The sequence below is a fragment of the Fulvia fulva genome, chromosome 5 (assembly GCF_020509005.1).
Source record: "Fulvia fulva chromosome 5, complete sequence".
In the NCBI taxonomy this organism is placed as follows: Eukaryota; Fungi; Ascomycota; class Dothideomycetes; order Mycosphaerellales; family Mycosphaerellaceae; genus Fulvia; species Fulvia fulva.
In genome coordinates, this window is record NC_063016.1 from 5,442,340 (window position 1) to 5,458,553 (window position 16,214).

Consider the following 16,214-nt stretch of genomic DNA (forward strand, 5'->3'; position numbering starts at 1 on the left):
TTCCATGTCACAATTGCCGTGAATCAGTGAGACCTCATGCTGGTCCGAAGACTTCGATGACAACATGTCCTACTACTTCACCATCATCGGCACTCGCGACAACCCTCTCTTCGAGCTGGACTTTGGCACGTCGAAAGTGGGTGGAGATGGCATTGCACGATTTCGAGAAGAGGCAAAGCATATGAACCAATTCATCGTACATGCTGCTCTTGACCTTGTAGAGGAAGCTCAGTGGACTACCAAAGACCTGTATGCATGCCTCATATCACAGGATCCACATTGCGCCGAACTTGCCTTCCGGTATGACTATGTTCTGACTACGACACAGCTACCTCAAGAAAGTCGACAGCTTCCAAAACAACCACATCCACACCTTCCTCACCGGCGGCAACGTCAAATTCATGCTACTCATGAACCCGGACCCGAGCGTCACCACCTACTCCAGCTATCAGACCTCACCACCATCACGACCTAACACGGCGCGACAAAGTACTCTGATAGCTGCCAACCCGACAAGTCAGCAGACTGAAGAAGCTGTTAGACAGTTCATGTTCGAGGTAAGCTAGTCCCCACGCGCCTCCATCATGCTTGTGCAAGGCTCCACTGCTTGCACATCATCCAGCGCTTACTCGGAATATCATCCCGAGACTTCGCTAACGTGACCTTGCAGGTCTACGAAGCGTGGATGAAATGCATCATGAACCCCTTCTACCACGTAAACACCCAAGTCACATCACCCGTCTTCCGAAGTCGCGTCAGTACCGCGGCAAAGAAGTACCTCTGAAAGCAATCATTCCACCATCATCCAATACCACAGCATCAGCAGCAAGATGAGAACACCAACGGCCTGGGAAGCCCATGTCTCGGTTCAGCACAGCATCATTCGGCTTACAACATGACGCGCAAAGCACCACGCACATGTGAAAACATCCGAAGACGCAACCTTAACCACCAAGCATATGCATCTGCAGGCCATGCGTAGCTACGTACAGATTACCACATTCCCAGCATGTGGTTGCTGCCCAGCCCATCGCGCAGCCTGCATTGGATCAGCAGATACAGTACAACCACCCAATATCAACCCAACCGAGAACCAATCCATGCTGCATGCGACAACGCAAGAAGTGTGGCCAGGATTCGATCTGATAGGCGCGGCAGAAGATGTACATCAGAACGCGAATGATGTATTCTGCTGCACTCCCACGTCCTGCTGCGCGCGGCCCGCGAACAGCCAAGCCACACTGTAAATCATCAGCTGCCGACGAATCCTCAAAGCTAGCTCCCGCCATCCCACTGGCGGGAAAGCTCAAAAAGCGGGGAACGTGTGTGTGTCTGTTCACGTGGCATGCGCTGTATAGCTAGCTACGAGATGTGTACCAGCATCTGTCTACAGACCGCTAGAATGACAGTGATGCTTTGACAACTTCGGGACAAACTCGGTTGATGTTGGGGAGGTGAAGGATTATGGAAATATGGTGGTAGCCTATCACCTAGCTGGATCAACGCAATGCGATCGAGTAACAGGACGACGTTGCAGAACCTGACGCACCTACACACCAGTAACATCCTGGGATCTATCATTGTACAATCTCGGCGCTCATGCACATGCATCCACGCGAAGAAAAGCAGACACATCTCGGACCCAACGACGTCCAGCTCATGGCAATCACAAGCTACCGTTCCAAGCCTCCAGCGCATTCAGTACCGAAGTCGACCCAAAGGATCATGCACTTCACCCAACCTGCCGGTAACCTATCTGAAGCTCAAGCAAGCTGGAGAAAGCTGGAGAAAGCTGGAGTACAGATGAAAACATGAGGTGTAACACGACATACTTAGAGCCGAGACAGGCCATGCAGCTACGCGAGGGCGCGAGGGCAACTCGCAGGCAATGCGATCCAACATGCCCTGAAGCGACGAAATCAGCTAGCATGCTGGATGCGATGTACACGTATGCAGTAGGATCAGCCTCAATCATGCGTACACTCACAATGCTGGTCCATCAGACAGATCCTCGTTACAGTCGGTACCGACCCTATCACCTCCCACACCTCACGTCGAATGATCTGAACTGGAGCTCAAAAAATGCAGTGTAACCATGACAGCCTGCGCTCGAGCATTTCATCGCATTCGTAGCCCATATCTCGCTGAAGTAAGAAGAAGTAAGCAACAATAAGCCAAATTGGTATCACTCATCCCCACTCCACTCCAAGTCCAAGCCCGCCCAAACGTGCGCCGCTGGTCCCGTACACCCGTTGCCAAAATCCCATTCCACTCCATTCCGTTGCGATCCATTCCGATTCATGCTGGTCCCGTAACCGTAGAAAATGCCCCATGCAAAAGTCCCTCATGCTGTCGATCAATCCAGTATGCCAGCATCAGCATGATCCAATCTGTGAATGAATAAATGAATCCATCCATCCTGCAAATGCCATGCCATGCCATGCCATGCCCAAGCCAAGCCAAGCCAAGCCAAGCCAAAACACCATATCGTGAAACACCAGCCAGCCCAAATGCCCTTGCCGTACCGTAATCGTAAGGCTGTTACACTCCCACAACATACATACATGCAACACCGCAAAACCCCTCAATTCAGTTCAATCCAGTCCCACAACATCCCCTCTCACCAGTCAGCACCGGCATCACCCCCGCCTCCGTCCCCTCCCCTCCTCAAGGACCCTCTCAGACGCCCCCGTCCCCCCACTCTGAATACCAAACCCCATCTCCGCCTTGCGCTCCGCCTCGGGCGCTTCACTGAGGGTATACATCCCACTACTAGGCCGTCTCCACACATGATGCTTGCCGGACATAGTACGCGAGAACCTTAGACCAGGCCGCTCCAGTTGGCGCGCTTGACGGCGTCGCTCACGGGCTCGTTCGACGAGGTAGGCGACTGGGAGGTCATCGTCGGAGTCGGAGTCGGAGGCGTCGGAGATTTCATCGTCTTCATCGTCTGTTTCTTCGTCGGACGGGGTGGGTTCCAGGAGGTAGGAGGGGATTGGCATAGTTTGGCCCTGCCGAGGGTCGGCACCGCGGGAGGTGTTTGCCTGGCAGTGGGCGTGGATGTCGAAGGATTCCTTGAGGTTTGGGGAGGAGTCGGGTGTGAGTTGGGGTAAGTCGTCGACGAGGGGAGTCCAGACGCCACGGCGGGAAGGGTCAGATGTAGCGCGGTTGCGTTCGACTGCGCGTTGGAGGGCGGAAGCTTGGCTGTGTAGGAGACTGTTCCAGCGATCGGGCATGGCTTGGCCTTGTTGTGCTCGTCGACGGTCTGTGTCGAAGAGGGCGAAATCGGTGATGCCAGCGTCCCATTCTATCTCTCCGGCTTCGTCGTCGTCGTCCGAGTGCTCGGCCCAGTCTTCGTACTCGTACATCTGGACGGGGGAGAGGAAGTGGTTCTCTGGGTGTTCTGCGAGGTCATACTCGAAGAGGTCGATGGGTTTGGTGTGATGTTGATGTTGATGGTGCTTGACAGGAGCCATGGTTGGGGTAGTGGGCTGCGATATATGTATTCTCGTTCCATTGCCCATGGGATTGGTGGTGGTGGTGGTGAAGCGTGACGTGGCGTTGCTAGTTTTTGCTGATGTGGGAGGCCAAGTTGCGCTGCGACCTAATGCTACTGCGGATGGTGATGCTAGTGCTAATGGCTCGAACTTGGTGAAGACGGGCGAGGGCTGCATGGTATATGTAACGCACGGAGAGGATTGTCGGAATGTGGTTGGCAAGCATGCAAGCATGCGCGAGGAGCTGGCCTGTGCGTGGCGTGGGATGGAGGGCGTCGGTGTAGATCTCACAGCAGTTTACCGTACTTCGTGCGGTGGTTCTACCGCAGGCAACCCGAAGCGCCGTAGCGCGATGGAGAGATCAAAAGGTAGAGATGTAGTAGACTAGGTCCGATGGTACCCGACTCTGCGGCCGGTCCGTCGTCGTCGTGTTGCTGTACGGATATGTATGTAGCGTACTGTGGCGGTGGTCGAGCAGCAGCTGTTGCGTGAAGCGCTGCCCGGGGTGTGCAGTGTGCAGCGGAAAGTGTGGGGTGCGCTGAGGGTGAAAGTTGCAGACGCAAGAAAAAGGCTAACGAACGACGAGGATCTTCTTCTTGCAAGCGGGGAAAGCTCAGGGAAATAAGAAGAGGAATCACATACGATGACTGCGACGACTCTGGGCTGGCTTTGAAGCGGCGTACGTCTCCACCGGTCCAGGCTGCGTCACACAGTCAGAGGAGGCCGCAGCAGGCAGGGCCATTTCTCTCAGATGACTGGAGGAGTGAGACATGGATCCGAGCAGGCGTGTGTGCAGCCTCCCCTCTTCATCGGTGCAGGCGGCATCGATATGGAAAGAGGCATTTCCCATTTCAATAATGCAGCGCAAAGGGAAAGCTTGACATCCCGCGTCAGCCAGTTTCGCACCTTGGCGCGTCGCATGAAGAACAGCTCTGGCTGCGTTAGTCAACGCCAGCCAGAAACCTGTGCACGCTCGCTACTACTGCTCGCTTCGACACTGAAAGAGCGAGCGAACCGGGAGTGTGCTGGTGTAAACATGCTGCAAGGTCCCAGCGCAGCCAGTAGGCGCTGCTGTCCACGTCGGCGCGAGGCGCCTCAGTCCGCAATGCAGCAGCTCTTGCGCCAAAAAGGCGCGCCAGTTGGGTGTTAGGCGGTGATGATGAGGCTGATGGGAAGGTGATCACCGCGACTGTCTTTGCCCGGTGCATCTCTGGCACAGGGATGCTCGATCTGTGCGACACTCACCAACTCTACACCTCCTTTCTTCCTTCTCCATCGAGATTCGACATCTGGGGCATGACAGATGCTGCACCCGAGACCTCCTTGCTCTCATCCCAGCGAGTCAGCGCGTGCCAATCTTGATGACCAGCCACCCAAACAATAGCGCGGGATGTCCTTCGATAGTCGATACTTGGGAAACGCGACTTCCACTTTCTGCAGGCATAGAACACAGCCCCGCACTCCATTCCACCTCCGCCTGTCGCCTGTCGCCTGTCGCCTGTCGCCTGTCGCCTGTCGCCTGTCGCCATCCCGTCGTTCATTCGCTCCTTCGCACGCTCCCAACTCCGCCATTGTCGGTCAACCCATCACCAACCTCAACCTTCATCATGACGCTGCCATCGCACACCAGCTGCCACACTACCACGATGCACACCAGAATCCTGGACGACTCGTCCATTCAGGTGGCAAACGACGCGTCTGCAAACCTGTTCACCCACGCACTCGGGATGTCTGGAAGTATGAATCTTACACACCACTGCAGCCCGTTTGTGGCGTGGTGAGAGCATCAGATCAGACGATACCGTTTACGCTCCATCCTCGGGCATGAGGAGAGTGGTTGGTTGTAAGCATTCGCTGCATTTCTCCTTGTTCCGACGCAGGAACGATGTAGTTCCTGCGCGGTAAGCAAGCAGTTCAGCAATCCTGATCAGCCCTACGAGTATTTGAACGACTGTGCTCACCTGACTGGTGCGCGTGGTGGCAGGCTGGCCGTACTTTGAGGCATGCTGCGTGCTATCGTTGCCACTGAGCTGGCATGGAGTGAGGGAAACTCTATATTGTTGAGGGACACCCACGAGCTGATGCGAGCTCGACTGTATGGTGCTGAGAAGGCGAGCGGTATATCACGCACACTGATGACAGCCACACCGGAGGGCTGAGACTTTTCTTCGTCTCTTCCTGCTGACACGTTATCGACCAGTGCACCCTCCACACCCTCGCATCGTATGACAGCTCGCTTGAAGTCCAATCGAACTGCCAGAATACACACACTGTATTCTGACTGGACAAACGCTCAAGTTGACATCGCCATGCTGACGGAAGGACGGTAGGTACGGCAAGCAGGCTTTTGCTTACGATGCCAGAGTCTCTCATCATGCAGCGGCCCCAGGTACTCTTGGACCTTGCAGATACTATGATGAGTAGTTCTCAACATCACGACTGCCTGTGATTGGGCACAGCACATGGGGAGTCTTTGCGAAGCCTTCTGTATACACCTGATCTACTGAACCAACGAGCCCTCACGAAGACTTTTGGTAACATCATAACAATCCTCACAGGTTCGACGAAACATTCGAAACAGGGCTCTTCAGATTGAGCAGCTCCTACATCATCTACCTGGACCATATGAACAGCTTCGTCCACGAAGTCCATGTCGCATGCAGAAGTCCAAGCCCGACTCACGCCTGAGTACTGCAGAGGACGCCGGTTTATTCATGACCAGCACTGTCACCACTCTACCTGGTGTCCCGAAGCAGTAGAAGCGTTGGCCACCATTAATCGCTCGGCTACCACTGACAACACGACAGGGCCCCACCATTCTGGCACTTCTCCAGGCTACCATAGCTGACCTCGCCACTGCTGAGCCTATCCTGCACACAGCAGCAGATCTGCTTGCGTGCGAAATGGCGAGAGCCACGACCTTTACAAAGTCCTATCGGCATGTCGGATTCTTGACGAGAGACCACGTAACGGCAGTGAGAAAGACTCTTGATGTCCCTGTGGTAAGACGTCCATGATTGCACTGGTGTCGCTGTATCGCTGTCTCGAAAGGCACGAACAGGATTCGTACATCGAGCATTCGCACTTCCTACCACTACATCTTCCTTCCCCGCTTAGAGACCCTGCCAGAGTTCCTAAACGATTCCAATATCAGTCATGTATTTCCATACTTTCCAGCCTCACAAGATCCACAAAGGGAAACCAGACGTAGACACACCTCATTAACCTCCTCGAACCCCATCCCAATCTCCCCTCCATTCTCCAAATCGGGCTGATTTTTTAACATCGTGGAGCTCCGTCTGCACAGCGGGGGGATAAACCTCAATAACCTTCATCCCCTGCCCGTCTTTCATCAGCTGCTCCCTCAACGCTATAATGAAATGATGCAACGCCGTCTTGGAAGCACCGTAATTCGCTCTACTATGAAGAGTAATCAAAGCGAGCTGGGACGTTGTGAATGCCAACGCTGTCGGGGTGGGGGGTTTTTGTAAGTAGGGGAGGAGCGCGGTGGTGAGGTGGATGGGGGCTGTGTAGGTTGTTTTTAGCTCGAGGGGGAAGGTGGAGAGAGAGAGGGGGAATGGGGGAGGAAGGGGTGGTGAGGTTTTAGGGCGCGTTGGATTCCGCTGTTTGAGGTGGATGAAGTCGATGGTGGGGTGGGTTTTGAAGATTTCAGCGCTGAAGGTGGGAGCCTGGGCAACATGATTAGCGTACCTTTAAGTAAAGTCTCGGGGGTTATGGGAGAAGGGCACGCTTACAGCTTCCAAATCGCAAACGTCGTGAACACGATAATCCGCCATTATCCTTCCCATTCTTCTGCACGAAGGCCCCAAGTCTGTCTTGTCGTCGACCAACGACGATGACGAAGACATCGTTATCCACGAGAGTCTGCGCGAATCGCGCTCCTATGCCGGATGTGGCGCCGATGAGGAGGACTTTCTTGTAGGGGGAGGACATGGTTGTTGTTGAGTTGGGATCGCTGTGCCGTTGTTGTTGCTTGGATTAAGAGTTCAGTGGACTTGTATGCACATCAATAGTCTGCTGAGAACTCGAGCGCTGACAAACGATAGTGGTAGTCGTACGCAGAGTCCTCTGAAGTTGTTATGGAGCTTCAATACTACGTCATGGAAGACGTTCGTGAGAGACTTTCATTGGTCTTCGGAATTACTTCTTTCGGCCGAGGTCGGCGGACGTATGTAGTAGTTTAGCTTGATATGGATCTCTATTCTTGACTGGAACATACTATGAAGGCTTTCCTGATTATCACTGTCGTGGACTGTGAAGTCGAGAGCGCAAAAGCGCTTCCCACTCCCACCTCCACGCTGTGAACTCATGGCGAATATTCATGCTGTCCTTTACGTCCCACCCTGCACTCCCTTCTTCGGCATCCCCTTCGTCGGCGGCCCCATCTCACTCTCCCCATCCGCGTCCCTCGGAAACCCCAGCATATACAACCCCTTACACCTAATATTCGAGAACACATTCTGCACACACCCCTCCGACTTCGCCAACTTGTGCACCTTCAAAGGATCCTCATCCGCGCAGTAGCTCGGCCACTTATCAGGAGGAGGGCGCGCCCACTGATCTCGACGCTTTCGCTGCCATTCTTCTGTGCATTCGTACGGGATTTGTGGGCAGAACTTTTCGGTGGAGTTTTTGACGGCGTTGGGGGGCAAAGGTGAAGCCGTTGGAGTCGACGGAGATGGGGTCAGCGGTGTCGCAGGGGCGGGGAGCGATGGGGGGTGGTGGGGTTGCTTGAGAGGTCGAAGTGGATAGTGCGGTAGCGGTGCCGGAGTCATGGCACGTGGTCCGGCCCACGGAAATCACCACCGCGGTCGTGTAACCGGGTTCTGCAGGTGATGATGTTGCGATAATTTGCACCGTCGACTTTGGTGTAGAAGTTGATGCTGGTGGCGGCTCAAAGGGGTTTAATGTTGTCGTAGTTGAGGTTAGCGGCGCGGTGGGTGTGATGTACGGCATCGGTGGCATGGAGAGGGCACGCATGTTGGCGTATGTCCTGGTTGCTTTTTCGAAAGACTTGTGGTGCAGAAGCGCAACAATGCCAGGTGGGATGAAGGAGTGAGATATCACTCTCCAGACGCCGCCATATAAATTTGATCGGTCCTCCAAAGCTGTGTAGGAGCTGGTAAGCAGCATGTCCTCATGTTTCCAAAGACCCGCATTTATCCTCAGCGATTGAAACATCCGCACGTTGACAGCCTGACGCTGCCACTGAGTAAGCTCGTACAAATGCATTGTCGTATTTCGCGACGATTCACTGTCAGTGCTTGCGAGAAGTGCTGTTCGATGGCGGCGGCATCTTCGCTGGTAATGCTGTGGGCCACACGCTGGCCGGGTCTGGAAACCGAAATGCAATTGTGCCGCTGACTGATGCCGTCGTGCTCACATGCAGGCTCGACTGGATATTAGGGTACTGCATCATCAGTACGTGCTTTGAAGTAGTGCCAGCCCATATTATGGTCCCATGGACAGTCAAGCTCGGGTAGAGCGAGTTGAGCGATATCTTATTTTCCTCTGGAAAATTGACCTAGACTGCTTGCATTACAGAGCCCTCCGAGCACAGCTTCTATCGTAGATGCGATGAGAAGCTGTTCTCGAATCGCCCTTACCGCACCTGCGGTCGCTTTGGGACGTCACCGCGAAGACAATTCGTCACTGCTGGCCTTCGCTTGGCAATATGTCTGCCACGTGGACGATCGCGACTTTTGCTTAGCAAGCAATTTCGCTCCAGCTCCAATGGTGAGGACATGACGATACGAAGCGGTGTGTTCTGCATGGTTGCCGGTCATGAACGGTACTGTACGAAAAGATGTGCACGACAATCTCCAAAAGTCTCGGCTTCGAAGAGCTGACTGAGCCATTCAGAGCGTCGCCGGGCACATCACGGATGCTGGCCTGTCTTCGAGGTAGCACATGTGCATTGCATATTGGGCAAGAGCATGAAGTAGCAGATCTGGAAGGTGAAAAAGGCCGGGGTCGGGGTTTCAATTCTCCGACCGACCCACAATTTCCCTGAACATGACAACCTTCGTGCCTTCTTCATGACAGCTCCACAGCCACCGACAGATATATCTCGGAGTAGCGTCGCGCTCTTCAGCATCTGCCATCTGGATGCTCGTTCCATCAACGATGGCCATGGCGACCTACCCAAGAAGTGTACACCCGCCTCCGCAAAATCTTCGCGCCCCATCACCATGAGGCAGAAATGAGGTCAGAAGTACGAATCTCAGGACCCGCCCTTGGTCGTGGCGACGAGTACGACGGGCAGCATTACAAGACTTCATGGCGACGATGACGATAGAAAGTGAAAGTGTAAGCCAAAGACATTCTGACCAGTGTACCAAATCTCTTCACACCATTCATCTTCCCCCCTGGCCGACAACGTGGAGACGATGCAGTACATAGGGAAGCATCCATTCCCGATAGCAAGCTGGCCGCTCGCAAGAAGCAAGTCTGGAAAGTACAGCACCGACATTAAGGACATTCGGCCAGGAGGCCAGCGATTCGATCCTGCGAAGCCACTGCGCGATGGTCTCCGCAAACCAGACGGAAATGGCCAACGCTCTTTCGACAAATTGTTTTTACGGGGTCAGCAAGGCAACAAGGATTTCGATCAGAACATCGACTCCCCCGACTCCCACTTACAAGACGCCGAGATCGAACTTCTGCCATCACACAGCGCAGAACTAGCAGAAACACTACCCGCAGGCACGACACTACTGGAACCAGGAAGTAGAAGCCTACGCAGGACCAATCTCATCCTACAGGCGATCGACAGTCAGCACAAGATTGTAGACTACTACGCCCTCGACCTGGACCAAAATGAGCTCGAGCAATTCTTGCGAGAACTAGATCCCGGTCGCTTCAAGTACATCCGCTGCCATGGGCTGATAGGCACCCACGATGATGCTCGCGCTTGGATAACGAAATACGAGAACAAGCAACGGCCCATCAGTGTGCTATCTCTGGGCTCGGCGATTGGCAGCATGGTCCGGAGTGAAGCGAGCAAATTCTGGCTGGAATGGAGTGGCGCATTGCGTAAGAATGGCGATCAGCGAGATTGCCATATTATCATTGCTATTGACAGCTGTAAGGGTGGGGGTAAAGTTTCGAAAGCGTTTCGGGACGAGGAAGGACGCAGTGCTCGGTTCACTGCGAATGTCCTCGACCGCGCGAACAGGCAGCTTGGTAAACAGATCTTCCAGCATGAGGACTGGACACAGCAGGGCGAATGGGAGGCCGAGAGTGGACGACATTCGCAATACCTCGTTCCCCAGCGGGACATCGACTTTGAAGGCACGACTCTCGTGAAAGGCGAAAGGATTCTCGTATCTCACAGCCACAGATACGACGATGCAGAAAAGCAACGCCTATGGGAAGATGTTCAGCTGAAAGAGGTGCGGCGGTATATGAATGCTAATGAGTCGTATGGGTTGCATGTACTCTCTTTGAGATCGTCGTAGGTTCTTGTCCAAATTGTCTACACAGGCCCGTCTCCCGCCCAAGACACGATACTGAATGCCAGAGCCACTGCGACAATGGCCTCAGAACGAGCGTTCAAACGTCCCCATCCGGCCAATTGCATCGGCGAGATTCTGCCATGGACATGCAACCTCCACATTCTCCACCGACTGCACGCGAGACGATGATCTCGCAAACATTGCTGCAACGAGCTGATGTCAACACATGGCAGCACAGACCGCATTCGTGATGGCTGCAGCCAAAGCAGCATACTATTTCCGTATCAGGATCTGCACGCAATCGAGATATCCTACATCTGAGCCAGCCTCCGTGATAGGCCAAAGCTACATCTTGGCATGTCAGCTGGAGACCAGCAGGACGCCTGAGCTGAAAACGACAATCCAGTGATCCTTACACTGCCTCACCTCAGAATAACGTTTGCCACAAGGTGTAGAGTTTGAGGCCCTGCAAGCAGCAAGCCTCTCGAGAATCCTGCAACACGCTTCGAGATGTAAATGGTTCCCTAATCTTTCGGGATGCCGTACACGGCGTGCCATCGGATTACCACATGGGCGGTATGGGTTGGGAATAGCACCTCGCACCTCGCACGTTCGTTCGGCCTGCCATCATCATTGCAGGGCAGGTCTTGACTTTTGGTGCGCAGGTAGGGTCTGATGATGTGCAGCACACTCACTTCGATGGGCAAAATGTGCGACGGCAGCTGGGTGCTACTAAGTGTATGTGAACATACTGAGGAAAGGTTGTGCTGACTTCTTCTACGTCCATGCCTAGGTACCGATGCCAGGGATGCGAGAGAGTAGATCATTGCCCGATCATGACACGAGGTATCGTGCATCCACGCCTCCAATGACCTCGCTTGTACCCAGGCCGTCAACAAGCCAGTCAGGCCTACCCTCAGGCAGAAGCAATGGGACGCCTACTGCTGCTCTACTGTATTCGTGCGGTATCTGAGCTGAATGATCAACACATTTTGGGCCCAGCCGCGGTTGGCTGGATGCATGCATATCTGTGCGTCTGTGGCTGTCGGCATCGCAGGCCCTGAGATGCCTCCCGGAATCCTTTCAAAGTAGAGATATATGCTGTTCTTTCTGCTGTTGGTTGGGATTGTATTGTGGGTCACCTTTCTCCGGCGTTGTCTGTACTGATTGAGAGTATCGGTGGCATTAACGTATCGCATTATTTGTTCATTGACAAGGTACCTACAGCACGATGTCGCACGAAGAGGAGGGTCATCTACCTCTGTTCAAGAGTCCCCTTCTCTATGGAGACGAGGGCCATTCATCGATCAGCAGTCAAGATGAAGGTGCAATCAAGCACGGTATCGTATCCAACCTCAGAAACCTGATTCACCAGACCGCTGACCTTTACCCTCAGCACACCATCAAGTCTCCACGAACGACGACCAAACTCTCCACGACAACCCACAATACCACCGACACGCAGAAGCAACCACCGCCGAGCTCTTCTACGACCTCTTCTTCGTCGCCAATTTGACAGTCTTCACCAACGTCCACGAAGTCAACGATGGCGAGACGCTGAAGCAGTATATTGGCTTCTTCTGCGTGCTGTGGTTCACATGGTATCAAGTCAGCGTAAGTTGTCACCACTCACACCGAGAGCTCCTGACACAAGATGTGGCCGTCTGTACGAGGATTTGAGTGTCTCTCAAGAGTTACGATAGCAATGTCGGGGCGTAGCGACTGCTTGCGAAGTAGAGGCGATCGGGAGGCGTGTCGCTTCGCTGACCTTCGCTCTGACTGAGGCGCTCGAAGCACTCTTCGCAGGCTACAAACGCTATTGCTTTGCGAGCACGGTGGCTACATCCTTTGCCAGGAGCCCTTGCACCTTAACGACGTAGATCTGACACATCTTCCAGCTTTACGACGTCCGCTTCTCTACCGACTCCGTGTTCGAACGCAGCGCCAAAGCGATTCAGTTCCTCGTGATGATCGGCTTCGCCATCACTGGTCCTAAGTTCGACGTCGGGAAAGCGAAGAAGGATGAAGACTCCAAGGGACCATCCCTCGTCTACTTCAAGGCCCTGACGCTCGTTCTCATGGTCAGCCGGCTCGTGCTGGTCTTTCAATATCTGCAGTCGCTATGGTTCACTCGACATTACAAGAAGACTATCCTGCCCATGCTAATGATCGCATCCACTTACTTTGTTGCGGCGATCATATATCTGGGATTGTTCTGGAGTTTCCACCTCAACGGCACGGGCAAGAACCATTCATACATTGCATGGTACATCGTAGCGATCTGCGAGACGATCGTTGCGACGGCGGTATCATCTGTGTACCGCAACATCTCCTTCAAGGGAACACATCTGGTCCAACGGATGTCACTGCTGACGCTCATCATCCTGGGTGAGGGCGTTATTGTTGTGGCCAAGACGTGCCAGAAGATTGTCAAAGCTGAGGGAGTGCTGAAGTTCAGTGGATCTACGATTGGGAGCATCATCTCGGCGATTCTCATCCTCTACTTCATCTACATGCTCTACTTCGACTGGATGGAAGAAGAGCACTTCGGCACCATCTGGCAGCAAATCTGGTCGTTCTTACACTTTCCCCTGCACCTCGCTCTAGTCCTCGCAGTCGAAGGTGTCGCTCAATCCATCAGCTGGCGTGTAAGTCCCTCCCCCATCCATCACAACAATCACCCTTCACAACCACTAACACTCCCCCTCCTAGGCCGCAATCACCCGCTTCAACGCCTTCGACACCCAATTCGTCACCTGGTACAACGCCCTCAACACCACCAACGTCCCCGCCTCCACCTACGCCTCCATCTCCTCGGAACTCTACAACACAACCTTCGACATCACCTACGCAGCCCTCACCAACTCCGCCTCCCTCGGCGGCACCCTCGACCTCATCTACGACCTTCCCAACATCCAGAACGCCACGGCTGTCATCGCCAGTGGCACCTCAGACCCAGAGTTGGCGTTGCTGGCGATGGAGTGGACATACTATAATAGTGTGAAGACGATTTTGAATGTGGCGGGGTTCTCCCCGCCGGAGAATTTCACGGCGCAGACCGTGAAGGCTGAGAATGCGGCGGTTCAGATTGGGGTGGATTTTGCTGAGTTTGAGGCTTTTGAGGATAGTACGAATGTGTTGAATAGGACTATTCGGGTGTTTGGGGAGACTTTTGTAAGGGTTTCGCCCCCTTCCACCTTCGTGGTCTCGCTAATGCTTGGACAGATTTACTTCCTCGTCGCCATCGGCCTCTTTCTCGTGATCTGTACTCTCATCGCCGCACTGAGTAAACGCGAGAAGAGGCGCTTCCACTGGGTTCGGTTAGGAGCTACGGCGGTGATTGGAGTTATGCTCTGTCTCATGTCGATTATGGCGACGACCGCGTATGGGACGAACTTTATTATCAGTGTGTGGGTTCTGCCCACGGTTATGATTGTTTTGTTTGTTGGTAAGTCAGATTCTTTCCGATGATTATAAAGGAAGGAATACTTGCTGGTATACTGACGTGCGATAGCGGTTGTGCTGAATAGCATCAAGCCTGCATTCCCAGATTTGAAGAAGATGTCGAGGATGGGGAGTAGGCATTGAGAATAGGTCGAGCAATGACAGTCATGATGGAGTTTCCTGAGCAAGACCTGAACAAGGTGGGGATTTGCGGCGAACAAGAGATTGGCATTTGCACTTCCTGTTCTGCAGGTAGCGTATAGGTCCAAACTTCGCCACCCTTGTCACTGCCACACGACGTTCACCACACACCACTCTCGACAACTCGATCTTCCTCTTGGACCTCCCTCTTCTCCCAGCCCGCACGCCTCGGTCGTTAATCAAACCTGCTGGCCACTCCTCTAGCAGCCAACGTAAAGAGCTGCAATGCACAGTCAGCAGTCTATCACATCCAACCCAGACCGTTGGATACTCACCGTTGGCATAAAGCGCATACGAATCCGCATTAAGCACAGCCCTCGCACTGGTCAAAGCCGTAGCAGCGGCGTATCCATAACCGTAATCCTGAGTACCAGGGCTGTACACAGCCGGAGCACTATCACAAATAACTCGTCAGCATCATCACCATCATCACCATCATCCCGACAAAACAGCAACTTACTGCGTCTCCTCATGCAACACAGTCGTAGCACGATCCTGACCATGGCACGCTCCAGAGAGTGCAGGGATGCCAGTGTAGAAAATCGGGCAGTAGGCGATGTAGTTGTACGCCGGGAGGGTGTATGCGAGGACGCCAGAGGTGCAGTAGCCGTAGACGTCGCTGCAGTAGGTTGTAGTGCGTCCGCTAGAAGTGGAGCTGCAGTCGCTCGCGACGGCGCGGAAGCGGGCGGCGACCGTGTTGCGGGTTGCGGAGGCAGTGGTGCGGAAGTATGTATTGAACGTAGTGGCAGAGCCCGAGACGGCGGCGTTGGCGGCTGTGGTGGCGAGGCTGGCGCACTGAGAGAGAGCGGTGCGGAGGGAGCTGAGTTGCGAGGAGGAGCAGGAGCTCGTGCTGAGGACGGTGCGCTTCTCGACGCTGTCTGGGGAGACGACGGCGTAGGCGACGGACTTGGCGGCTTCGCCGTCGATGTCCATGGTGAGGGCGTTGGAGGAGAAGGCCAGGGAGTCGTCGACGAGCTCGGTGGTGCCGGCGGCGGCGTAGCGGAGGGAGCCGGTTGCTTGGACGGTGTAGGAGTCGGAGGCTTCGACGTCGTAGAGCTCGGCGATGTCGACTTCGGTTTCGATTGTTTGGCCGGGTGCGAGGGCGAGGAAGGAGGCGTCGGTGAGGTCTGTGGTCTTCATGCGGAGGAGGGCGCCCTTGAAGGCGGCTTTGGAGGCTGGGGATGGTGTGAGTATATGGAGATGGCGGTGATGTTGTGGATGGACTTACCTGCGCTGGTGACCTCGAGCTTGTCAACTGGGGCCTCGTTGTCGAGGAAGGATCCCTTGTAGAAGACGTTGTAGCCTTCAACACCGGTGTTGGTGACGGATGCCTTGACCTTGCTGTTGCCGAGGGGAGTCAATGTCACGGAGAGAGGGGTGTCACGCTTGGTGATGTCGATTGCCGTGGAGCTGACGACTGCTGCCATTGCGGCGACGGACAGTGCTGTGAACTTCATGATAGCGAGTGAAGCTGGTGTTGTCGGACGAGAGGATTCTGATGTTGTAGAGTTGAGTGAATGAAGCTGACCTGTTCCGATGCTCCCAAGGCTCAATTGTTGCGAACACTTCTCACTTCTTATACCTCTAGACCGTC

At 54.2% G+C, this 16,214-nt stretch overlaps 6 protein-coding genes across 6 annotated transcripts; 3 read left to right on the forward strand and 3 right to left on the reverse strand.

Moving 5' to 3' along the window:
* Positions 1 to 64: 64 nt before the first annotated feature.
* On the forward strand, positions 65 to 784 carry CLAFUR5_06562 (Trafficking protein particle complex subunit 2; the record flags this gene model as incomplete). The annotated part of the gene is made up of 3 exons (XM_047905710.1): positions 65 to 249; positions 329 to 557; positions 671 to 784. The coding sequence occupies 3 exons, from the start codon at positions 65 to 67 to the stop codon at positions 782 to 784; spliced, it is 528 nt and encodes a 175-aa protein (XP_047762154.1).
* Positions 785 to 2,639: 1,855 nt separating this feature from the next.
* On the reverse strand, positions 2,640 to 3,674 carry CLAFUR5_06563 (uncharacterized protein; the record flags this gene model as incomplete). The annotated part of the gene is made up of 1 exon (XM_047905711.1): positions 2,640 to 3,674. One exon carries the CDS (start codon positions 3,672 to 3,674, stop codon positions 2,640 to 2,642), a length of 1,035 nt encoding a protein of 344 aa, XP_047761635.1.
* A 3,492-nt stretch (positions 3,675 to 7,166) lies between these two features.
* On the reverse strand, positions 7,167 to 7,451 carry CLAFUR5_06564 (uncharacterized protein; the record flags this gene model as incomplete). The annotated part of the gene is made up of 2 exons (XM_047905712.1): positions 7,167 to 7,186; positions 7,253 to 7,451. 2 exons carry the CDS (start codon positions 7,449 to 7,451, stop codon positions 7,167 to 7,169), a joined length of 219 nt encoding a protein of 72 aa, XP_047762583.1.
* Positions 7,452 to 9,907: 2,456 nt separating this feature from the next.
* Positions 9,908 to 10,978, forward strand: CLAFUR5_06565 (Ergothioneine biosynthesis protein 1; the record flags this gene model as incomplete). The annotated part of the gene is made up of 1 exon (XM_047905713.1): positions 9,908 to 10,978. The coding sequence occupies one exon, from the start codon at positions 9,908 to 9,910 to the stop codon at positions 10,976 to 10,978; it is 1,071 nt and encodes a 356-aa protein (XP_047762161.1).
* A 1,095-nt stretch (positions 10,979 to 12,073) lies between these two features.
* On the forward strand, positions 12,074 to 14,563 carry CLAFUR5_06566 (uncharacterized protein; the record flags this gene model as incomplete). Its single annotated transcript, XM_047905714.1, has 6 exons — positions 12,074 to 12,108; positions 12,203 to 12,315; positions 12,372 to 12,589; positions 12,874 to 13,623; positions 13,688 to 14,423; positions 14,490 to 14,563. 6 exons carry the CDS (start codon positions 12,074 to 12,076, stop codon positions 14,561 to 14,563), a joined length of 1,926 nt encoding a protein of 641 aa, XP_047761639.1.
* Positions 14,564 to 15,076: 513 nt separating this feature from the next.
* Positions 15,077 to 16,077, reverse strand: CLAFUR5_06567 (Neutral protease 2; the record flags this gene model as incomplete). Its single annotated transcript, XM_047905715.1, has 2 exons — positions 15,077 to 15,795; positions 15,849 to 16,077. 2 exons carry the CDS (start codon positions 16,075 to 16,077, stop codon positions 15,077 to 15,079), a joined length of 948 nt encoding a protein of 315 aa, XP_047762724.1.
* Positions 16,078 to 16,214: the final 137 nt, after the last annotated feature.